General features: G+C 41.8%; 1 protein-coding gene across 10 annotated transcripts in view; it reads right to left on the bottom strand.

Moving 5' to 3' along the window:
* Nucleotides 1–3267: 3267 nt before the first annotated feature.
* LOC125336690 (spermatid perinuclear RNA binding protein) overlaps nt 3268–24829 on the bottom strand; it is a 60081-nt gene continuing 38519 nt past the window's right edge. For 3 of the 10 annotated variants that reach the window (XM_048325610.1, XM_048325611.1, XM_048325616.1), the window contains 6 exons: nt 23004–23165; nt 22090–22224; nt 21415–21555; nt 20727–20850; nt 18809–18853; nt 13407–13674 (listed from right to left, as the gene is read on the bottom strand). In XM_048325610.1, coding sequence (XP_048181567.1) covers nt 13580–13674; nt 18809–18853; nt 20727–20850; nt 21415–21555; nt 22090–22224; nt 23004–23165 — 702 coding nt within the window. In that variant the 3' untranslated portion in view covers nt 13407–13579. Of the gene's footprint in view, nt 12677–13406; nt 13675–15832; nt 16274–16830; nt 18854–20726; nt 20851–21414; nt 21556–22089; nt 22225–23003; nt 23166–24829 lie in introns of those variants that run through there. The other 7 variants (XM_048325609.1, XM_048325607.1, XM_048325608.1 and 4 more) reach the window with 4 other exon arrangements.

The following is a 24829-nucleotide window of genomic DNA, read 5'->3' as shown; positions in this document are numbered from 1 at the left end:
CCTACTCAGGGCCTGGCAGGACTGCTGCATAATACCACAGGGAATCACTTGAGGAACAAGATTTTGTCTAGCATGGATGGGAAGGGATGGTGTTTCTGCACGATGACGACTGTGCGTCTCCCTGAGGTGGTCTTTGTGTGGTACGATGCAAACCTGCAGCCAGAGGGGCTGTGGGAGCTTGTGCCAGACTGCTGTGAATTATGGATGACATGGCTGCTGCTTGTAGACATGAACAGCAAACTCCTGGTGTGCCCCCAGCCTCAGCATTACAGGAATAGCCTGAACTCTGAATGTCTTTACAAGTTACAGGTGCTATGCATTCCCATGGTTAGGACAGAGTGAGGAGGCCAGTAATTACTGTAACTGGAAAGTTCTAAATTCCGTTCAAGTTTTCATTCATTTGATCTCAGTGAGAGTAGTAGTATGTACAGACAGAAGAAGTTACTTGTCTTCTACATGTAACAGCATCTTTCTCAAAACCACACAGTTCGTTAAGCCCAGGATAATTGGCCTGAGCAGCTCAAACCCCTGTCCACATGCTTGCTTTGTGCTGGATGCAGGAGTCCTGTGGCTACCTCAAGACTTGCAGTATTGGCTGTATAGGAGTTTGTGTGGAACTGCTTTCTTTGCAGGGCAACATAATTGGATTTACTGAGCTGTATTTTGTCATCTTGCCCTAGTTTAGCCTTCCCTCTTCTACTGTAATCCAAAGTTACCCAGATTTAAAAAAAGGCCCCTTTTAATGAATCAGAACCAAGAGAGAGCTGAGCCTGCCTTTATTGCAGACAGGAAATCCTACCTTTGGTGTGTGCCAGCACCTAAGCAAAGGGGAAGAGGGAAGTGTTATTCGTGCAGGGTATGTGACCTTTTTTTGGGATCTAAAGGCCTTTTAAGGATTTTTCCCCATGTTCGTGCCCGGAGCAAGAAAGGGCCTTTTGTTGTAACTGTAACAAGAGTACACACAGGCTTTTTACAGCTTTACAAATAAATATGCTGGAACGTGTAGCCGAAAGTGAAGATGAATTCAGGACCCTGAAAGCAGTGGCAGCTCCAGTTTCTTTCAGTTGATTGTACCAAGGATTGGGGTCACAAAAGAGAAGGATAATTTACAGCTTAGCAAATGGGAAAAACTCTTTCTAGCTGACTTGCTGGAACTCAACCCTGCAGCAAACCACCAAAGTCAGCATTATGTTGTGAGCAATTAAATGAGGTGACACTTCTTGCAGAAAGAGAGAGGGGTGCTGTTCTGGGCAGGTTTATAGATGCAGCACTTCTTTGCACATGGAAGTTACAGACTGGCTTGTTTGTTGCTTGGACATCAGTCAATCAATATTTTTCCCTGCTTCCTCTGTAATCAAATACACTTGTCCAAGGTGATGCTGATTGCAGCAAGATAAACTGGACATCTTGCTTGTTAAGCAGGTGGTTCCTTCTGCATGGATCCCTTCAGTGCTGTGCCAGCAGGGGATGGGGCAGGCAAGCAGTGTTGGGGAGGGCCAGAAATGAAGGGGCTTTCTGCTACAGATTTCACTGTGTGCATTCTGCTGCAGATTCATAGTGAGAGGTTGCCGAGAAAAAGTAGATGGACTTGGGTATTTGTTGGTTTGCAGGGAGTGGGGCAAGGATGGGGGGGGAGGGGCTTCCTTGTTCTTCCAACCAAGATACTCTGTAATTGCCTGGGCAAAGTTACCGTAGCTACAGCAGGACAGGAGTAAAACTGAGTAGGAGATGCCAGGCATTTTCACGGTGAAGAAAGAAGGATGTGCCAGCCTCCTTTATCAGTCTAGGCCCAGTAAGTATTGTGTGGCTTCTCCCTTGTCTCACTCCCATATGTGCCCCTCTCCCATTCCTGTGAGGCCACAGAATGCCCGCCAGCTCCTGGAGTGGGCCCAGCTCGCTTTGAGCTGTCACTGACCAGCAGTTGCCAGGCTGCTGCCAAAGAGCTTTCAGTCTTCTCAGCACTTCCGAGATGATAATCCCGAGGGAGCTTTCGGAATGACCTCTTAGTGAGCCAGCTAACATCAGGCATGAGCACAGACAGGCGTTATGCTAATACAGTAGGTAAGACTGACTTCAGTTTCAGTCAGGTGTTACCGATGTTTTCTTAAGTGACTCTGTTCAGTTCCTTGTGGATCTTACTTGTAAAATATTTGATACAGCTCCGAATTTTGAGTGACGTGTAGTTTAGTTTGGTTTGGTACAGTTGTCCCTGAGTAGCTCTTTGTGCATAACTGACTTGTTTGCAGTACACCAGCAGACTGAGCTGGCTGCACACTGACCTGTTGAGGGCAAAAGTCTCAAGCCAAGTCCTGGTCCAGTTATCATACATTCTAAGTTGTGGGATTTCATGTATCTCATTTCATTAAGAGCAGTCTCAGTTAAGTCAGCTCATAACAGTTTTTAATCCCTTCTCAAGTCTGATCTCCTCTGAATTTGATTAATGACCTCTGCACTCAGACTTCACTTCAGCATTTCAAGACCAGAAAAGCACTTCTAAGAAAAATAAGCCTATATGTTCACTGACTTCTCTTCTAGAGTAAAGCTGGGTTCTGTAACTCCAGGCAACTGGACATATGTGTATATTCCAGTAAATCTTACCATGAGTTGCAACCTCAAGCAAACAACACCAGCCACACAATTGTCATGTATCCCCAACTCCTGCCCTCAGTGGCTCCGGAGAAGGAAATTGCTTGGATTTGCTTTGGACCTCAGAGGACAAACTGGGACCACAAGAATTTAATGTTTAAGAAATACAGTGAAATGAGATGGGTGGAGAGAAGTTTGAGAGAACCTTCCTTGTTCTTTATATGTACTTTATCTTTTAAGAAAATAAACATCCAGTTTTTCTAAGTAGCTAAATACTAGGAATTGTTCAGATTTCTTTTTGGAGTGAAACTTGCCTTCCTGTCTGATCTCATCATGGCCTTCTCTGGGCTTTTCCGGTACTGCTTCCAAGGCAAACCCCCAGAGGTACTTGTGTGCAGCAACCCGTGCCAGTTGCAATCCTGTAATGCTCTATTCACTTTCACCTCTGTGAAGGAATGCATTCTGCTTGTTCCACCATAAACGTGCTTTATGTTTGCATCTCCAGGTCATCTCTGCTAACACTGCAGCCATCGGAAGCCTGTCTCTCCTTTCTGCTGAGCGAGTTACCTGACTCAGGCAGAATGGACCTCTGTGGTTTGGCTTCCCAGGCTTCAGAAACCCCTTGAAAGCAGTTTGCTCACTGTTAACGAACGCCCCCCCCCAACAATCACTAGGCCATAATTCCTGTTTACAGAGATAAGTCTTTATTGGAGCTATTGGAAGCAAATGGGACATGGTTCCGGTTTTATATACAGAGAAGTCTGTAGCATTGGGTTACAACCAGTGGAAATGACCCGAGATTACAGTGCAGATCGTGTTGTGTACAGTCAGTAACAGTGGCTGGCATACAAACCACAGCACAGAAGCCAAATGAAGCCAAGTGTACAGGGTACAGCAGCACGGGAGGAAGCAACTGAAGGTACAAAGAGCGTTCCCTTTACATTTGCAGGCTTTTTTGGCTAGTGAGCAGATAGAGCTCAATTTAAAATTCACTGTGCAGTTATTTTTCTTCCCACTCAACTGCTACCAAATTAAGAAAATTCGAAATGTTCAAATTACATTTTTAGTGCTATAAATAGCCATGGTTGTTGCCAAATTACTTTATTTGAAATTGGTTTATTTATAGTTGGGAATAGTTCAGTCATCATTGTTCTCTACTGATTACAAATTGGGAGAAAACTGAAGTATTTTGAAAGTAGTCTGTAATTAGACCACAAGGATCTCTTGTACTTCATTTGGAAGTTTAATTCTGGGTAACTTCTTTTGAGAGAGATTTATTGCAAAGAAAGATGGAATTGTCCACCATATTACTCATTTGTGGAATTCGTTCATAGTATTTAAGGTTTAGATAGTTTAAAGGTCATACTTCTTTTTATTCAATGCCATATCCAATCTTAGTTTAAAAATAAACACTCCATCCTCTGTGGATAAATAAATCCATCTCTTGGCTGCAGGTCAGACCTCTATTGGTGAAAGAGATTTAGAAAAATAGACCTTTTCTTTAACGTTTAATATGCTGACTCACAAAGGAAGAGTGAAATTCATTCAAGTCTAGAAACAAATACAGTACAAGTGATTTATAGAATTGCGTTCCTTCCCTCTACTAATTTGCTGAGCATGAAACACTGCCCCAAAGCACTGCCTCTGTCTTTTCCTTATCTTGGAGAGGTAATTATCATCAGAAAAGTCACATCATACTGCACTGCCAGATTTCCTATCAGAAGGGCTCTCCCTCCTGAGGAGTCTTTGCTTAGGAATTCTTTAGACGCATGGATGGATGTGGTTTGGGTTACACAAAGGTGTTATTTCAGCCCAAATTAGCAGCAATTTAAATTGATTGGACTGATGGTGATTTTTGGTGGGTGGAAATTCAACCATTTAAAAAAAGCCTATGAGTTGGCCTTGGAAAACACCAGCCTTTCCTCAAAATCTCCACTTCTGAAACTGCTTGCCATCAATGCCCTTCTCAGCAAGGGGCTGGTGGTACATGTGGCAGTACAGGTTTCATGCTCAACTTTGTCACTAAGAACTGGACAGGACTTTAAAAAGCATACAGCCCACTGGGACTTGCTCTGCTGTAGTACTTCAGTGCTTTGGAGAGCCCCACCCCCAGCAGTGTTGCTCTCTGAGAAGTGCAAGTGTCCCAGCCTGGCTCTGGGGCAGCTGGAGGACGGGTGACATTCCGGAGCAGAAGCAGTAGTTAAGCACCAGTTACTGGCCCCTGCAGAGGCTCAAGAGAACAGAATTGCTTCGTAGAGAGCTGGTCGGCCTAAAAAGCTTAGTCAGTTTGATCAATAAATATTGACTTAGGGTTAGGATGAGAAATAAGACAGTGCACCTTGGAACTGGAAGACAGAGTCAACTTCCTCCTTTTTCTGTCCAAAAGAAGACTGGTTCCAAAACATTTGTCCTTAAGGACCTCTGCAGTGCCTGACAGATAATTCATTATGCATGTATGAATGTACCTGTCCCCTTCTGCAGGGAGGAATAAATGTATGACTGGACAAAGCTTAGATGCTTTTTTCTGTGATTTTTTTAACCATCTGCTCTGTGTCATGTTGTCCCTGAAGTCATGGTTACCCACTCCTAAATTATTCAGCATTGCCCAGAGAATGGCTCTGTAGTTGAATATGCTCTCTGCAGTACAGCCTCCCTTTTCTTCCAGTGTATGCATATTTCCATGCAATAGATGTTATTAGAAAACTGCACTGTCTTTATCCTGTTATTTTGAGCAGGGAAACAGTGATATGAATTTAAAAACACAGGAAAGAATCTGTACTGCAAATCAGAATTTTTAAAATTCTTAGGATCACTAACTTTTCAAAAGCTGTACTGCTCTGAATGCCGTTCTCTAGCCCATCATTATTCTCCTTTGAGCAGAATGACCTTCCATCTGCTTAGAAACAGTTCTTTGTGAAAATAATGACAGAAGAATAAATACTGTCTCTCCTACCCTGACTTTGTTACTTTACAGGACACCCTTACAGGACTCACATTCTGTTGGGAGTGCAACAATACACACATTTCGGTATGCATAGATCATTAAATTGTAGCAGTGCCAGCAGTAAAGCTAAACTTGCCAAGATGTCCTGTTCCTCTTAATTAAGCTTGATTTATGTGTGCCTGTTGACTTAAGATGCAGTTAGTGTCCACTGCTGAGATGATGCAGTACCCTGAGTAACTTTTTATTGATTACGCTTATGCAAGCTTGTGCTTTTGCAAGAATACAGAAATGAAGCTCAAAGAAAATAAAGAAGTACATCAGGTTGTTTCCATGGAATACTGTTAATCTATTCATAGCAGCTTTGAAGTATGAAGTTAAAACTTACCTTCTGCTCTACTCCCTTGAAACAGATGAGTGCTATGATTAACTCCCCTTTTGCTTAAAAAATAGAAGTGGATAGAATGTCAAAATACACTTCGCTGGTAAGATGAACCTACTTTGTCATAACGAGTTACACCAATATTGGTGACTTGAAATGTGTACATTACACAGGTCATTGTGGGAGCAGTATCTACTTCCCCTTGTTGCCATGCTCCTCTGTGTAAAGGCAGCTTGTCTAGAATACTGTGGGCATTGCAGAAATAACTAACTAGTATTCCTTCTGAGGAAATTACTATTATTCCTTTCCCTCCCAAAATTCTTTTGCATGCTCTGTCTACCACCTGGAACTGTCTCCCAGTTTTGGGTAGGGCTGCATCAGGAAACAAATTTGGCCATTGGATTTCTCACGTTCCTCCTCTGGAAAACCTGCAATCCTGGACTTGTTTACTGAACACAAAAAAGAAATTAATCTCCTGTAGCAACATCATTAGCAGCTTTTAGCCTGCAGTATGGCTACCTTAAACCTCTTACCTAATTTCTCACTAACTATTGGAAAAGCAATTCCATCTCCCCCTGCTCATAGTACACAAGGCTGCTGGCTTTTCCCAGCACACATAAACCTCCTGGTTTTACCACAGACTCTCTTAATGGACTTCGAAAAGGCAGTGCAACTTTCCCTCCAACTTCCTATCCATGGTGCTCTACCTCTAAAACTGGAGAAGGACATTCTACTTCCATTGTTACCTTTTCTCTCTCTCTCCCCTCAGTGCATTCTACCAGGATTAGACGCGGTCAGAAATCTGTTCAAGCTGATGCTGCACTACACCTCATGAACTGCAAAGCAGCATAAGACAACTGGTGCTGCTAGATCCTGGTAAGAGGTATGAATGAGGCTTTAGTTTAATTAATTAAAAATTAACTGCAGCTCTTACTCATTCCAACTCTCTTATATTAACCAATGAAGGATAGCCAGTTACATTCAATTAATGCCTTCTAAAATTGTTATTTGTTCTACTAGAGATAACAGTCCAGAGGTTTTCACAAACATGTAGTTCTGGCTGGTGAGAAAACATTTTGAAGTTGTTTACTTACACAGCATAGAAGAGACTGCAGCTTTAATTATCTTACTGCCCCAAACTTTTGAAGTTAGAAATTAGATAAATTCAGTCTCAGATAAATTCAGTCTCTACAGTTAAAATTTTTATATGCTCTTTACATTCTTACAACTCTCACTTACTGGTGGATTTTTAATTAAATAAGGAAGAGTACTCTCCCCCTGAGAAGGCTTTAGTCTGTACAAGTGTCTCTATAGACTAGGCTTGATGGGTTCTTTTCAAGTACACTTAACTACTAAACTACCTGTGGTACAGTATATATGACCTTAAATTGTAGAGTTAAGGCACCAAATACAAGATAAAACAACATCCAAAATAAGAGATATGCTTTAGAACTGCACATCTCCACACACCACTTTTGGACATTCAGCTCCTCATAAATACTCCTCATAGGTAAACAATGTTGTCTGAATGTTTCATGCAATCTCAGGAACTGGAGAAAAAAACCCACTTTACTGAATTTAAACCTTACTGTCTGATGAACTTTACTCTTACCTAACTCACAGTAAAGCACTGCCTTGCCTACACAGCATCAGACGGGTCTGGCAGGAAGAGCTCCGTTTCTCCTGGGAAACCCCAGAGAGCAGTAGACAGAGGAACAGGCAGATGTGTCCTACTTGTGCTTTTGTATTACGTCACATATCAGTTACAAACAACAAGCGAATCAGTCCCATTTCTATGAGCAGAAAAAGGAAGCACCAGAATACCTGGACATAAATAGGTATGGATTCAGATGACACAAATAAAGCTAAGGAGACATAACTCTGGGGTTAAGTAATAAAACAGTTTAGTGATGACAATTCTTTTAATGCCAAATACTTAACCACTAACTTAAATGGTTTATGTTCAAAAGAAAGTGCATGTGAAACTGCTGCCGTGGTCCATAGGCACAGGACTTCAGTGCTGGGTTTCTCTGGTGAAGTGCTCTAAAATGACTTAGGCAGAATTTCCACTTCCAGTGGAATGAAACCAACGAGCTGTTAGACAAGCTGTCTCCTGTACTAAGACAGTGGATTCAGCTGCACTGTCTCTTTGCTTTGCTTTAAACAAGTCAATAAAATATCTCATTTTTCACTGGGTTATTCAGCAGGAAGCCCAAGAGGGTCTGTGTGCTGAACATTTGAGCTGAGTTACTGTATTTTGAGACAGAACAGCCATTCCTAACAGAGCTCCTCAGTGTGCACAGCACAGAGCTCATTTTCATTCTTTTGATGCCAGAGATGGGAGGTCTTAGTCAGCTTCATGACTGAGAACAACAATCTGAATTTCACGTATACACATCTCATCATGTATCCAAAGGAATCCACAGCAGCAGAGCTCCTGTGCTGTTTCCCAGAGCCACCGGAAACAGGAGCTGTTTTTGTAAGCTGCTTTGTGACTTGGAACTCAGTGAGGCTGAGACATAGTTTTCCCTTCATTAAGTAACAGGCAACTGTCTTAGAGAGAATTTAGCTAAAGGCAAGAAGTTCTAATACCAAGTGAGCATATCTTGGCACACCAAGCACAAGAGGCAGAAGGAAACTTGCAATTTTGTCTGAGTAAAGACTGAAATACTGTCTTGTTGTTTATACTGATCTGGAGGGATATTCAGCAATCCCACCTCTAGACTGGCTCAGAAGTACAGATGCATAATTACAAATGAAGCAAGGAACTTTATTTCAGGGAATTGGTGGCAGAAAAGACAGGGACTGCCAGGCTCACTCTCCAAGGGACATTCCCGGGACTGGATCAGAGATGGTATGTTAAAGCTGCTCACATTTATTGCTGTCTTGGAGATAAAGAAGTGACAAGGGAATGATGTCCCATAGCTGAACAGCCAACAAACAGGAGATTTTTTTCCTAGACTACTTGAAAAATCTTCGTGCCCCTCCTCCTGCATTTTCTACATCCTAATAATCTGAGGAACTTGTTGTCAGGGAAATTATTCTCAATAGCTCAATGAAAGCAAAAGCCTCAAAATAATTTTAGATTTGTGCACTTTTCCCCAATTAAGTTCTTTCAGGGGCTTGAGGGTACAGTCTTTTATTAAGACACACTTTAAATCTTTTTTTCCTACCAGAAGGCAAGTGTTTTCAAAGAAAGAATCCTCGTCTCCAGAGATCAGAGATACTGGAGCAGTTTTCAGATCTTTGTTAATGAGTAGAAATAGTCCTCTGGCATATGAATAAGTTGAAATATTTGTAGGAAAACTAGTTTCTCTGAAGTGCTTCACAGTCTGATTAAAAGTTTCTAAGAATTTAGACACTTATATGTAACAATTTCATAATTTGAGAGAATCAGTTACTGGGATGCTAGAAGATGATCAGAAAAGGCAGGGCAGGAGGACAGAATTCACAGAAGCAAAGGTATTAGCAGTGAAAATCGTGGCAGCAGCATTTACAGCACATTAAGTGAGGAGCCATGACAATTGCCGAATCATCTAATTAGCTCACACTGGCTACACGACAGCAAATTAGACAGATTAGGAACCACCTACCCAGGTACTAAATTGCCTTTGTGAGGGTTGGATTATGCACTGTGTCCAACAGAAATTGCTTGGGCAACCGAGGCCTCGTGTTACACATTCCCTTCAGGAGCATAGGCTGGCCTCCCTCCATCCAACTGGCGTAACGCCCAGGAATAAGGTCATGGTGTTCCAGCTCCTGAATATGTGCTTAAGGAAGACAGCAAGCACTGGCAGAGAGAGAACACGATGGCAGGAAGCACCGTATATCATGCTTTGAGCTAGCCAAGCCCTCCAAACCAGCCTGGTTACTCTAAACCCTTCTCTAGGTAGAGCATGCCTGGAGGAATTTCATGTGGCTGGCAAAGTAGGACTGAAGCAGACCCCTAAAGCTCACAGATGTTATTCCAAAGTCAATGGTAATGCCATTCATTTCCAGTATAGAGAACACATTAAACAGGTCAATTCTTTATTGTAAATCTCTGGCTTTTAATCCTTTAAGTGCCAGACACCATCTCCCAAAATACACATGATCATCTGGTTAGCTAAAACTAGCATTAAGGTGGGTAGTGTATAGGCAGAGACTTTCCCATGTCTCCTATTTATAGATGTACTAATTGAAAGGAACTTTTTCAGAATTCTTTCCATGAACCAGAAATTCAAACTGTAAAATACCATTTCTACTTCACGGAAAAGATACTACAGAATTGGTAACACTACTGGCAGCTGCACAGAGCATACGGAACCAGGTTTACATGTTTGGCTCTTGGGTACATGCAGAAATACAAAGCTCAGCTGTAACACAGACCTCCAACCTCACAGAAAAGGCAATTCAGACCAAGCTCCTGTGAGGAGGCTTTTAAAAGGAAACCTACAAGTATTATGCAGAAGAAATGAGTTTCTAGTTCTGCCTTAGCAAAACAGTGCTTGCCACAACATTGATGAAGCAGATGTTACCCAAATTACTCATCAGATAATAGCCTGATACTAGGCTAAAACCTACTGATAGAATTGGCTGCTCTCTCAAACACCAGTACATCAGGCACTTCAGAGCCTACTCTGTGACCCTTCAATACATGGGGCTATTTTGCTCAAGTTCCACATCAATGAGAGGGGTTCCCAGGCAATTTTGTACCTTAGGGTCTTACCTCTGATTCCAAGTGGCTGCAGAACCCAGGATTTAGGAGTCTTAAGTACGGAAAATGGTTCTCTCGTACTGAAAAGGGAAGCAGTAAAGGCAAGGGGCCATCTCACACATAAGTACTGCAATGCTATACTGCATTACAAACAGCAGGGTATTAGACAAATCTAGAGAAAAAAGATCCAACGAAGTTGAGAATTTAAAAAAAACAGCAGGAGAGTGGAAAGCTTAGGATTTTAAGAGTTAAAAGAGCGATGACAGAAAAATACCGAAATTCACAGTTAAAGCAATTCTGATGGAAAGAAATACAGATGGATTAAGCTGCCAAGCACAGTCCACAAAGAAGCAGATCAAATGAGAGTCAGCAAGATGTTTTTTAGCAGTCCTTGATGTGGACAGCGCTTGTCAGGCTGACAGCAGTTAAGCTTAGGAAAGGAATATTCAGGAGAAGTTCATTATAATGCACCTTAATGCATATAAAATCCAATCTGAAGGAGCAGAGCAGCCTGCTGCTCCAGGATCAGCACTGCTGGGCCTGCCAGGCTCAAAAAAGGACTGAACTGTAGGTGAGCTGCAGATCCAGCCCTGAGTTTGCACCTTGAAGATAACAGCAGATGGAAACCTGCCCCCTGAACAGCAAGGACGTTCTGATTGCTCATCAGTTGTCCTGCAAATATCATGGAAGGATTATGTGCTTCCAGGGCCAGCCCCTGGAACAGTTCCTCAGTTCATTTCCCAGGGGCAAGTTCCTGCTCACAGGAGCAAAGCTGACACTATTGAACAACTCTTTTTCTCCTACCAGCCTATGAATTATATCCAGAAATATCCTAAAGAATGGATAACCTATACATGCAGTTACTTAGTGAATTTGATGATTCAATATTAAAATCAAATATGGTTTATATTTGCTGTTAATATTTTGATGCAGACCTTGGGCTTGATACACCACTACATATTCTGTACCAAGTGGTTTTCTGCTTGACACCAGTGTCAACTGTTACCAGTTAGGGGTTGTTCATGTTTTCATCTCTGAATTGAGACCCTAAAATGCTAATACATCATCATCAGCTTGCTCCCTTTTGCTTTTTTGTTTTTTAACTATTTTTATATAAAAAGAGTTGTTTCCAGCAACTTCAAGTACTGCAAGTACTGCACTTCTGGAGTACTGTACTATGCAACTTTGCATAACGCAAGGTTTAAAAGACAAATAAAAAAATAGTATTTTAAAACTACACATATCATGTGCACCAATAGGTCATAATCCAAACCCATTTTAATTTAAGTAAAATATCGCTAAAACATTTACTACAGAACTGAAAACAATTATTTATGGATGGCTGTATCCTAATTTCCAGCTGTAGAAAACCACAGCTAAGCAAATGATTCACGCAGAGATAAATCCCTGCCTGCCTGCCCTCCTGTCCTGCACTGCACCCACAGGAGGGAAGCAAACCTGGCTGCTTCCTGAATTAATCTGGCCTAATGTAATTTGATCTCTGCAGATTTTAACTGCTATATCATCAAAGTTGCTCATTCCTCGTTTGGAGTTTAGCTTTAATAGTTTAGGGAAATAATTTCTCTCGTTATTAGTGTTACCCATCCCACATAGCCAGAACCAAGGTGTGGCATTCAGAGCAGGCCATGGCCTGGCTTTGGTACCTACCCAAGTGTATCCACAGGGATGCAAGGAATGCAGTGCCTGACACAGCAGTTATCAACTTAGCTTTTTATGCTACACAGATGAAAAATATTTGAAGGAGAACAGTCTGTTGATAAAACCAAACAATTTCTTAAGTGTTAGGTGATATTTTCTTTTTTAACTGAAACTGGAGTATTTGAATTGGCCTTGAGAAACACAAACTTGGGATTCAGACCTCTTTAAACACTTGAGTTAACAAGACATAATAAAAACGTGCCATATACAAGATTGTCACAGGTATATGAGATTTTTAGAAAAAAAGCAATAAAAATATTCTTTAAGCTGAAAATAAAATCTCTTACCTTTTATATCACGATCTCAGCTTACAGTCACTACATTTCTGCTTATTTTATACAAGTGCATATGGCTATGAAGGTCCGGAGAGAATGAGAATAAAGTGGAATTAACCTGCTGAAAACTGCTTAGAAGTCTTAAGCTGCAACATATAGATGTTCCAATACCATTTAAAAAAACATTCACCTTTCAGTTATTGCTGATTGACAATCTCAAAATATCAACATACAAATATTCAAGAGGGAAAAAACTCAGTAAATTTAGAGCAGCAAAGTATTTTGAGCTGGATATTTCCCAAATACTGTGTTTTCTTATCATTTGGTGATGATTTTAAGAGACACAAAAGCAATCCACTTGATTTTCAAGTTCAGGCCTACATTTTTGTGCCTCATATCAGTGATGTGGGGAAGAGAGAGAGAATACATCATTCAGTTACATTTTGGAAAAAATATGCTATTTTTTTTCTTCTGCCATTTTGCTACATTTCATGTCTGCTGACATGCACAATGGTACAAAGCACTGCTGCTTCGGGAGTGACCATTGCACGGCTCTGTAGCAACTTTTATAGGAAACATGCAAATACAGCATAGTATTAAAATTCTGAAGGACTTCAATAGTGAAAGTAAAGGCAGATTTCACTGCTTGAAGCAGCACTCGACCCGGGTTGTGCCTTGGTTTGGTGTTTGGATTTCCCCCCTCAACACACCAGTCCTTCCCCTTCTAGTGTAAAGAAATAACCAGGAGTATATACACATCTATTGCTATGTACCCAAAGAGAGGACTGTGGCTTGGACTAAGTATTGCTTTTCATTACATGGAGCAAAGTTCAAGAAGTGAGAAAAACTCTTTAAAAAAAAAAAAAAGGAAAAAAGCTCAGGTTCCATGTCTGAAGTTGAGAAACCTCAAAACGAGCCACGTTTTTCTTGCTTTTAAGACATGTACAAAATGCCATTTGGAGCCACACAACCTGATGGTTCTAGAAGTCAGAGAAGAAATCTTGAGGGCCCAAGTGAATAATAAAAGGTGCGATGCTGAGAGGCTGGCAATAGGGACTGTCAATGAAAAAACCACCTACAGTGGGAGAAGAGCAGAGAAGCAAAAACCTCACGTTAATTTCTGAGACTGGCTGAAGCTAAAGCTTCATTTAAATTTCTCTGCTCTTTCAGCTGCAAGTGGAATTTTCATTGTAAAATGGGCACTTTGAATTCTTTGAAGGTATTGAAACATCTAACACTTCCAAGGTTACCACTTTCTAAACAAAGAACTGACAGCTCATTCATATTTTCAGTAAAGCAGAGAAATGTAAAATATGCAGCAAGGGGGCAAGTTTACAATGTGGTTAGTAACTCCCAACAAATGACAAAAAATAAAAAATGACTTCTATAAATCATCTGAAATGACTGCCATCATGTTGGAAAAGAGCATAGCGCCCTTCTTGTCTTTGAAATAAGAACAAGTTTTTGGCTTACAAATGTTCATTGAATACAATTGGTTCACAGAATATTTTGTTTGGAATTTTACAAAGCTGGGGATTCAGGAAAAAAAAAGAAAACTACAAACAGTTGCCAATCAGGGGAACTCCAAAAGAGGGGGAAAAAAAATGTGTGCGGAAGAAAGATTCCTTTAATGAATATTTGATTAACAAAAGTGGGCTCTGATCAGCCATGCTTTTTCTGCTCCGTGATGGCTTCCTTTCATCCATAGGCCAGCAAAACAGATCAGTGATTTCTGAGCACCTCTCAATTTGGCTCCATCCCTGGCCCCTGCTCTGTGTTCCATGGGTGACACCAGGCTCACCCTCCTGGGCAATCATCTACGTTTTATTAAAGTACCACCGACACCAAACGGAAGCGAGAGCTACGGCAGAAGGAGAACCATGGAAATGTAAACACATTCCTAAGCACAAACACTTAGCTTAAGAATAACAGCTGCAGTTAATTCCAGGGTAAGCAGCTTGTTCTATAAGGCACCCCTTATTCAGCTTTTCTAGTATTTCTCTCCCTCTAAGGGGGCTGTGGGGAGGAGGAACTTTATGTTGCTTTAAGCACCAGTCTTAAAACACCCTCAACGCAGATAAAGCTCCCCTTGCCTCAGCAGCAGAGTCTGTTAGAGAACAGGGGATAAAGGCAAATCTTTGGAAGAGCAGGAACTAAAGCCAGCCTGTGGAAAAGCAATGGGTGAGGGCTGAGGAGAGAGTGCAACCAACAATGCTGCTTATTTGTGGGGTGATACCTTAATAAAGACCACTGGAATCCCTCATTAGAGCCCACAGCAGTCCACAATCCATGGAGACTCCAATCGTGGAGCTGGGGCCTGTCATGGAATTTCAGACAGGTGCACACACTCGTCATCAAAAAGAGGACTCTGGGTTTGAGCACCAACTCTTAAAAAAGTACTGGCCTATGGCTGAAGTGTGTCACTTTTCACAGCAGCACTCAACAAGAACTGGGACAATTAAATAGCAAGTTTTCATGGGGACCTTGTTGCTGCTTTAGATTCTTATAAATGTAAGGGGGGAAAGGAGAACCTTTGGTTTAATACACAATTGACAACTAAAATGCTTTCTGTAGAAATGGTGGATGGAAAATCAAGGGTGGGCAGACAATCTTAAAAGTGAAGAAGGCCACAAGAACAAGTGGATTTTTTTTTTCTTTTTTTTGCTCTTTTTTTTTTTTGTAAAAACAGAAAAGAAAGGAAAATGTGTAGCTTTTGAGCTCTAAAGAACCTGATGTAACATTATTGTTGTCCTTTCTCTGGGCAATACGGGTGGAAGGTGTATCCCTGGAATTGCATCCTTCTGTGGGAACTTCCTCTGTTTAATACTTGTTTCACAGAATGCAGCCTTATACAGAGACAGACTAATTCCCTTTGTTTCATTTGTTTTTCAGCATTTTGTGTATGAGTGAAAAGTCTTCTTGGATAATTAAGACTGTGTCTAAAATCACAGTTACAATATGCTGATCTATAAGGAAACTCAGGTACTGATGCTTAACTATAAAAAATAAGATAAAACAATATTTTAACCCATATTTTACTAAGTTTATTACACACCATAGTATTTACAAAGTTAAATGTTAACTGTAAAGTTTCTATCGTGTGGTTTGGGTTTTTTTTAATTTTTATTTTTGTTTTTTAAATAACTATGCCCTGCATTTAATAACCCTACAGCAAATACAGGTCATTAACTGAGTCTGTGTGACTGCATTAGGAAACAGGCAGTACTCTTGTGTTACAACAAAACAGTTTATTTGTGATCAGTGTTTTATATTCTATACATCCTTCACAAATTTAATTTTACATAATCGGATACTTCATTTAAAACGTAAGATTTAAGCTTCTAGTTCTTCCCTATAACAGAAGGCTGGTATAAGTTATTTGAAAATGAGGTAACATTTCACAGAACATTTTTTTCAAGTTTTAGAGAACTAAATTTGCATTTTGTTAAAATCAAGAAGTAGGAAAAAGATGTTTCTTTACAAATGACTTTGCTCAAGTATGTGTTCAAAGAAAACAGGATAAAAAGGCTTTTTTTCTTCTAACATTCTGTACTGTACTGTGTTGTTCAATCAATAGGAATTAGCTTCTGCCATTTGCTAAAAGAATGAGTAGTGGGGAACAGGGTAAGTTGGGAATTTCATAACTGGTAACAGAACCATTCTCTTGGGTAAACCTACAGAGAGAAGAAAGGGAGAGGACTCCAAATAAGTTCAGCAATCCAAGAAAGTCAGATAAGAGCTTACAGTAGTGTTCTCATTAACCTTTTCCAGATCAGTCAGTCAATGTGATGTCAGGGTGCATAGTCCCATAAACAGTAATGCTTCACCACTTTGCACTATTCCAGACAGATGGTTATAGCTTAAAGTCTGCTTTATTTTTGTCCTGGTGTTTGATAAAATTAAAGGAAGTGATATTCTCAAAAGCAGAGTGTGTATTTGGACTTGAAGCTCTATTTCATAATCTTTATGTTAATTAATCTCTACTAGCTTGTTCTACGTTGAGGTAATTTCACAGGCCAGTTGCAATTGCAGATATTCTAGACAGGCACTGCTGTGCATAAAATACAACTCACAGGGAAACTGTTCAGCAGTTTTGATCAGCATCCAGGTAGGTCAGCCAAAAATCAAGCACCTACAGTAAATTCTGCATCTGCTTCCTTATTCTGCACTTCCTCTCCTGTGCTGGAGGAGCAAATCTGGAAAGATTGACATCTTCCTGATTGCATTATTATTTTAGAGTTCTTGTGGCCTCACAAACTTCTGCACAATTAAACGTTTGTTTGGTTTTTTAATCTTGCCTATTTAAATTCTAGTATTTAACCTATGTATCCATTTAGAAATCACAAAGCAGCAACAGCAGGTATTCCAGAGCACCAGATGATCAAAGTGAAGTTTCCCAACATGCAACAGCTTACAAAGGCAAAGAGACATGTTTACCTTACAGCCAAAAAGCATTATCCCAGAACTTTGCATCACAATCATAAGACATTAGGAACAGAAACTCTTTATGTGAAAAATGGGGGCATCCAATTCCACAATGCTTTGAAGTCAGTGATATGTCACATATACACAGCTAAGTGCTTAAGATCCAGCTCCCAAAATAGGCACAATGAGGAAAAAAAAAAAAAAAAAAGGCACGAAACAGAAGGAATGAATGAAAAAAGCAAGAAAAGCTTTAAGGAAACTTGGTAACAGTTGTATTCCTGCCTTCAGCAAGGAAAGGATTCTTCATATCACAGTATGTCATTGCTTGTAAAAACACAGACATGCAAATACCACTAATCCTAGTTACAGTCTGAGACTGTTGCTTGGAAAGAACCAAGGGGTTTTTTTAAAAATCCATACCCCAAACTAAATTTCCTTTCATTTTTCCCTGAGAAAACATGTTGCTGTTCCTTGTGCCATGCACCACAAAGGACAACACTCCATGGGACAGCCCTGCTGCCAGCTGCCCTTCTGTCAGAGCATGGGGCCGATCAGCAGGTGTAAAACTGGAGAGGTTTGCTCCAATTCTGAGGGCAGAATTCCACACTGAGCACAGCCTGTGGGCCCGTTCTACCTCTCCTTTCAGTATAGAACTGGACCAGCTGGTCCCAGTCAGGCAAAGCAAACATTTTCCATAAAGCAGCAGCATTTTTGCCCTGTTAGAGCTCATACCTCTAGAGAAATCATGTAATCAACATTTCAAAATATTTTTAACTTTTATAATGACATCAGGGGAGTTGGTATTGCCCAAGTTAGACAGATTTGGGAGGAAAGACTTACCACAAATGCTAAAAAGCAAAAGTTTCCCATATGAAAAACTCAAGGCCTTGAAACATGCCAGTCATTTGAGCAGCAGACTGTGACCAGTCCCTGCCACAGGAGAGGCTGGTGGGACTGATCCTGGTGGGCTCACGTTGTGTGTGCCAGGACATATCACTGACTCCAAACTGCCCTGCTCCCATTGCCACATAAACCTCATTCAAAGTAACCAAAAGGGCCGGTTAGAGGAATGCATTGTTAGTCCAGTGTAAAACAAGCCAGTCGGGAGGGAGAAGCTGAGTTAAGAAAAACCCTTCCATCACAGCTCTCTGGTTATCAGCTCATTTTACAATCTCCACGAAACCAGTGCTTTGCCAGCCTAATATAACATGTTTCATAGTGAAAAGCATTGTGGCAAATGACTGTGTCCTGGCTGCCTCACAGACTGATTGCTACCAGTACTAACTACCCAAAACCCATCCTGGAGTCCCAAGCAGTGGTGTTTTAGCCTGTGGGGGTGGGGGTATTTGCCCATAGACTTCAAAGATTTGACAGCATTAAGGGAGCTTTGTCCACAAGTCACTTACACTTGGGGACAAACATTTCACCAATGTTACTGTAATGCCATTTAGCTAAATCTGGGTCAGAGATGCTGAAATAGGCCCTTCGGTAGTCTTTGAATGGAGCACAGACTGGCTGTAAAAAGTAAAGGAACTACTTTGACTGGGTTCCAGTATGAAGGGAACAGGCAATTAGAACAAGCAGTCCTTCCACAGACCAGGCAAAGCAGAGGCAAAAAGCTACTCCAACCAAAAAAGAACCACAAGGTTATGGCATAAAAGTGGTGTTGTTGTCATGGTTTAAGAGCTTAAATCTCTTTGAATTTCTCCTTGGACTGTCACATTTGGACTGCCACAACAGTTTCTGCATAATTTCTACCGTGTTAATTACAGGGCTGTACGTACCGTAGGCTGGTGCCGCTGTGCTGTATCCATATGGTGCTCCATAGCCTGCAGGGGAAACAGAGGAGGGAGAGGGGTCATTCCCTGCACTGCCTGTCAGTGTTTGCACACCTGCACATGGGCACGGACCCCGTGCCTGAAGCAAGAGCACAGCAAAAACAAACTCACACCAATAAATACAAATATTGCTGAAAACACTACAGTGTTCCTATGCGGTGGCCTGAAGAACAAGCTACCAGGGACTTCCTCAAGCCTCAGCATCAAAGAGTTAAAATTCCCTATTTCATTTCCTCAGCATTTTCCACCAAATCCCTCAAGTCTGCACTGTCAGAGCATGGAGTTGGCGTGACACAGACATCCCATATTTGCTTATGTTCTTCTTAAAACACAAGTGCAGTCTATGCAGAGAACAGTCATTTTCCTAAATTTCCTTTAAAAAGAGGGGAATGCTGGATGCCTGTGGCAGATGCCACATCCCCCTCGGTAAAGCTCCTGTGAATTCTGCTATCTCTGCTATTTCTAACAGACAAAGTTCCACAGAAGACATGTGAACACCTCCACATAAACAGATCATTTTTCCCCAGAGAGCAGAGTGTGACTCTGAAGTGAGAGAAAAAGCAACACAGGTAACAGCAGCATCGGTTTCTACATGTCAGTAGTTCATGGAGGCTTTACAGGGTTTTTTTCCTGGTGAGACTACTGGTGTCACTCCAAAAAGCAAGAGATTTCTGAGAAGAATAGGGGATGGAGAGAAATAATCTATGAACGCCAAAGCAAATAAAAGCTTAACTACAGCAACTGGGAAATCAAACTTATTTCTGGAATAATTCCACACTGGCAAGAAGCATGCCCCTGGCAGGTTAAAGTGTCTCTTAAATGACTCCTCAGGCAGACAGACAGTTCCAAAAACAATGTTAACAGCCATTAAAAATGAATTACTGGGTTTTAATATTTAAAATGACATGACCATACAGGAACAATGAAGATGACATGCCGCCAACGGTGCCAGGCAGGAAGGCTCCCACACAACAGGGCTTTGCTATTAGCACGTGTGAGCTGCTGGAGGGTGTAACTAGAGCTCATGCTGTAATCTAAAAACCGGAGCATGAGGACTAGAAGTGTTATTTTTTGGAAGCTACTACTGGATTTACTTTGACTAAGGCATCTTCAGCATCTCATTCTTACAAATCTCTGGTTGTTTTAGCAAGTGAAAACTATGTCTGGATTCCTTTCTCATGTCACCCACCTCAGACATGCTGTAGAGTCACAAAGAAAGTGCATTTTGAAAAGTAAGAGGATGGAAAAAGTGACCATTTCATTAACATTTTCTTGTGAAAATGTGAAATGCGAACCAGAAGCCTTTGGACTTCAAAAGCTGTTTCTGCTAATCAGAACAATGCAGTGGGGATGATGACTTCCCATCAGCCAGAGTATGAAAAGAAATTCTTTTATTTCTGGCCACCACAGAAGCTACTAATAGATGCTGCCAGGTGGAATTAATGTAGAAGGTTTTTGGGAGCTCAGGGACTCTTGAGCCTGCTGACTTCATGTTCACAAAGGATTTTTGGGAAAGGCATTCCTAATGCTGAACAGCTCATGATCCAGAAGGTTCTTAGGTAGGAAGAGAGTTTTGGGAATTGTGCCATGGCAGTGAACTATGAAGACAAATCATAAAATAATAAAGCCAGGAAAGCCATTATGCCCATAACTGTGTGCTCTGTGCACACAGAGCTTTAAGCTGTACACTCATAAAGAATACACTGCCAGCTTTCCAGCTCTTTGATTTATTTAAACCCCCATGAAGCCTTCTGCTTCATCTCAGATGGTTAAAGAAATCACTTGCACAGGTGAGTAACACGCATGAAAAAGAACACCCCAGCAGACAAAACCAAAACTATCAACTACAAGCGTGGTGCCTTACCTGGTGTTATGTATCCAGTAGCAGCAGCTGCCCCAACAAATGCCCCTCGTGTTAAAGCACCCCGTCCTCTGCCTCGAACAGCCTGGACTGCTGCAGAAACAGCTGTATTGACAACCCCTTTAGTCTGCCCAGAGCGACAAAAAATAGCAGTTCAGAGAGTGAAAGTGCTGCTGGAATACAAGGCCACCTGCATTAAATCACCCCCTTTGAGAGGGCTCTGTAAACATGCCTGATGTGCCAGGCTGGCTGAGCACAGACTGGAGAGTGCTGTGCCAAAGGATGTGAGTGACAGGGACACAGCGGGTCCCTGGCCCTGTCACTGCCTGCAGAGCCCAGCACGTTCCCTGTGCTCAGCCCTGGCAGTCCCTTCCCTCAGACTGTGCCTTATTTACCTCGGATTTGGGCATGACTGAACACCACTGGCTTCTGACCCTCTGTCTGCTGCTCCTCCCTGCTCTCTTTCCCACTTCCTTACAACCTTCCTCTCCTCAACTTACAGCACTGGTTTTGCATCTCCCTGACCCTCCTGAACCAACATAACTGCACCAGGGCAGGATTTCACCCCCAAACAACCATCTCATGACAACACTGGCCTGTGTTAACCTCACTTTACTAGAATGCTGCCTTCTGTATCAAAAACCAACCCAGAGCTTGGATAACGGTCCAAAAAGCAAGTGACAATTCTTACCTGAGGAAGAATCTTCTTTTTCTTGTTATTTGCTGCATTAGGCCCAGAAAACAGTTTTTCAAGTGCTGCTAATGCAGCACTTGCTTTTGCTACTTTCTTGTTTGGGCCTGCACCTCTGAACTTCTGCCCATCTACTTCTACCTGAAAATGAAGACACGAGTTTATGCCTAGTATTGATCCATGGGAACACCATGCTGCACCCACTCAGCTGATGTGCCACCCATAAAGAACTTCAGTAGGGAAAAACATCCTCAGTGTTTTGTGTGACAAATTTCTATTGATTCTGGATTTGAAACTGCTAAAGGATACCACAGTGATCTGGGAACCAATGTGTCACAGATACTGGGACTCTGGAAACTACAAGTGCAACTCAAAGATGACCAGCATATCTGTTGGATACTGAATTTAGCCCATACCCTGGAGTCTTCCTTGTCATGAAGTTTGGAGCTGTCAGAATCCAGTTTTAATTCTCACTGTATTTTCCTAAAGTAGAAAGGCTATTCCTTTCCCCAGCTGAATGAGATACATACAGCAGCAATGAGATACATAAAAACCTGAGAAATCACCACCACGGGTGTGCATTGCAAAAAGCAAAATAGAAAAAATGTGAGCTGCAGCAGCGACTCTGCTGCACCATTAGTAATCCCTCACCAGTTGCACCTGTGCTCCACTCACCTCCATGACGAAGCGCTTGTCGTGGCTTCCCCCTGTCTCGGAAATGAGCTCATACTTCAGACCTCTTCTCTTTTCATTCAGCTCCATCACTGGGTTTTTGCCACTTGCTGTGAGTATGGGACCCTGAGTTCTTACCTAGAGAGACATGCAGGATGTTACTTGAGAGCCTTTCTCTTTTCAAAAGGCAGACAAACCTCTGCAGATCTGTATCCCAGGTAACACTGCCCTGGCTGCAGCATAACCTGCAGTGCTGGCACAAAGGGGAAGTCTCTAAATAAGGGCAGGAGGACAAACAATGGTGTCACAGAAGTCACACCTGTTTATTTCTGTTGGTGAGGGCTACTGTCCTCATGGCTTGGTCTAGTGTGCGCACAAACTAAACATGATGCCAGCTGCACTTGGAATTGCAACCCTGAGAGAATCCAAAGCTGAAGGTGGGGCCATGGTGTCAAGTTCCTTGAAAATGAAGGCTTTCACACCAAAAGACTGGCCTTCCCAGCCCTGCACACATCTCTGCTGCTCCATCTAATTATGTCCTGGCACTACCGAGCTCAGACTGAAGAAACCTCATGCCCTGAGTCACGTGTTTCAGTAGAAATATCTGTAGCTGTTTGGAAAGCAAGGTAGAGCTGAGATCTCAGCACACCAGATCACCTGCAATAGAATTTTCTCAGCTATGGATAAAAACAGGGCAGTTCCATTGAAAATAATCCATGTCCCTTTCCCTGGAAATTTCTCAGTGGACTAAACACATGTGGCTTGAGTTATCCGTGATTACACACTGTCTGGAAATAGTCTCCCAGTTGAAGAAATTTATGTTTTACCATCTTGACAAGTAGAACAGAAAAAAAACCCCCAATGAAAAGTGAAACCCCAAACCTCTCCGTCACTTGTACTTTCAATGCAATCCTCACCTCTAGGGTAGCGGAGGTGTCGGCTGTGGAATTTCCAGTATTATTATTGCTTGAGATTGAAGACGTTGTTTCATTTTTACCTTCAGTATCTGATTTTTCATCAGAACTTACACACTCCACATCTGCATCAAAACCCGTTGGATACCCCATCGCTTGTAAAACCTACAACAAAGCCCCATGAAATGAACTGTGACAGAGGCAGCAGAACAGGAACAAATACAAGGCTGATCATAACACAACAGTCCACCATACACTTAAAAAAGGCAGATTGCTTAGAATATTAGTTTTCTCCTACTTGAAATGGAGATACCATTTCAATGGTTGCTAGTGGGGAATACAATATCAATGGGGAAAATAATTTCGGGTTTCCAAAAGTGGAATCAACACAGAGCTGAATTTTAGTCTCAAAGATACTCATGAGCATCATTCATCATCTCAAAAATTCCTTGTAAAATAAGAAATTAAAGACACTGTTTAATGGCCTTACAAGGAAATAGTTTCATGCATGATTTCCCCCTTCTCTGTGTCTGTGGCCAGATCAAGAGATGGACTGTGGGGCAAACATGACTAACAGTCTTGTGAGAATTAAAGCCTTGTACAAGATGGTACTTCTGGAGCTCAGTTCCTTCAAAAACATCTCCATGAGCAAGGCCAGCCTCTCCCTTTAACCAGCTTCCTGACCCAGCTGCACAGAGCTACCATGCATAGGGCAAAGGAAACTGAAAGGAACCTGAAGCTCTGCTGAAAATTTAGGGCCACGAACAAAGTCTGCAAAAATGACTGTGTTCCAACCCCGAGCTGAGAACTGCCTGGGTAACCCCCGGCTCAGCTCCCATGCAGTTGGGACACATCTGGTTGCATTTTCAGGGCTTCTGCATTTTAAAGAGGTCAGATTAGAAAGTGAAATCATCACATTATTCCCTCTTATAAGACTGGGAAAGCACGGTCTGGATCTGCTGAGAAAGGAAATAAAGGAAAAAAAGCAAGTCTCAACCACAGCATCCATTTCCTTTTGGCTTGAATCGCGGATGTTTTGATGTGTAAATTTAGAGAAAACAGAGCTGGGTCGGCACCAGCACAGATCTGGCTGACGCAGAGAGGTTCAAGGGCAGAGCAGTCACAGTTTTTGAGGGCAAGTGGGGTTTTTGGGCTTTTTTTTTGTTGTTTTCTAAACTGCAGGGAGGAAGGCAGAATAAAAGAATGAGGCAGAAGGTCTGGAAGGACACACATGCAGAGAACTAGCTACTTTTCCTGGAGGAATAACACATGCCCTCAGATACTTCTGGGCACTTTGAACTTGAAAGCACATAGGACAATGGGATTTTCAAAACTGAAATCAAAGGAAAGCAGAAAGTTGCCAGATGAAGATTCTAAAAAAGAAATTCTTGTTCAAAACCAAAATGAGGCACAGAATGACAGATGGGTCTGCTCCTATCAGAAGAGCAGTTCTATTAAGAGATGTTCTTTCATAGACTCATTTAAGTTGGGAAAGACCTTTAAGATCATTGAGTCCAACTGTCCATTAACCGAGCCCTGCCATGCCCACCACTAAGCCATGTCCCCAGGCAACACATCTGGTGGATGCTCACGTTGAGCATTCCAGTCTGTCCTGCTGTCATGTAGAGCACCTACAGGAAGCAATAGCACCTTGACCAGTCTCTGAATGATACCAGTGTCCTACTGGAAATTTGACTGGATAAATCATTTACATGGTTTACTCAGTACACAGAGGTACTCTTCAGACATTGAGGACAGAAGTCCGTATTTCCAGGAGCACACAAGCCAGGAATGGACACAGAGAAGGAGGGGGAGAAAGAAGGAGCCAC

The sequence above is a fragment of the Corvus hawaiiensis genome, chromosome 21 (genome assembly GCF_020740725.1).
Source record: "Corvus hawaiiensis isolate bCorHaw1 chromosome 21, bCorHaw1.pri.cur, whole genome shotgun sequence".
Classification (NCBI taxonomy): domain Eukaryota; kingdom Metazoa; phylum Chordata; class Aves; order Passeriformes; family Corvidae; genus Corvus; species Corvus hawaiiensis.
The sequence above is the reverse complement of the archived record's forward strand: the minus strand, read 5'-3'. Positions and strand labels throughout refer to the sequence as shown.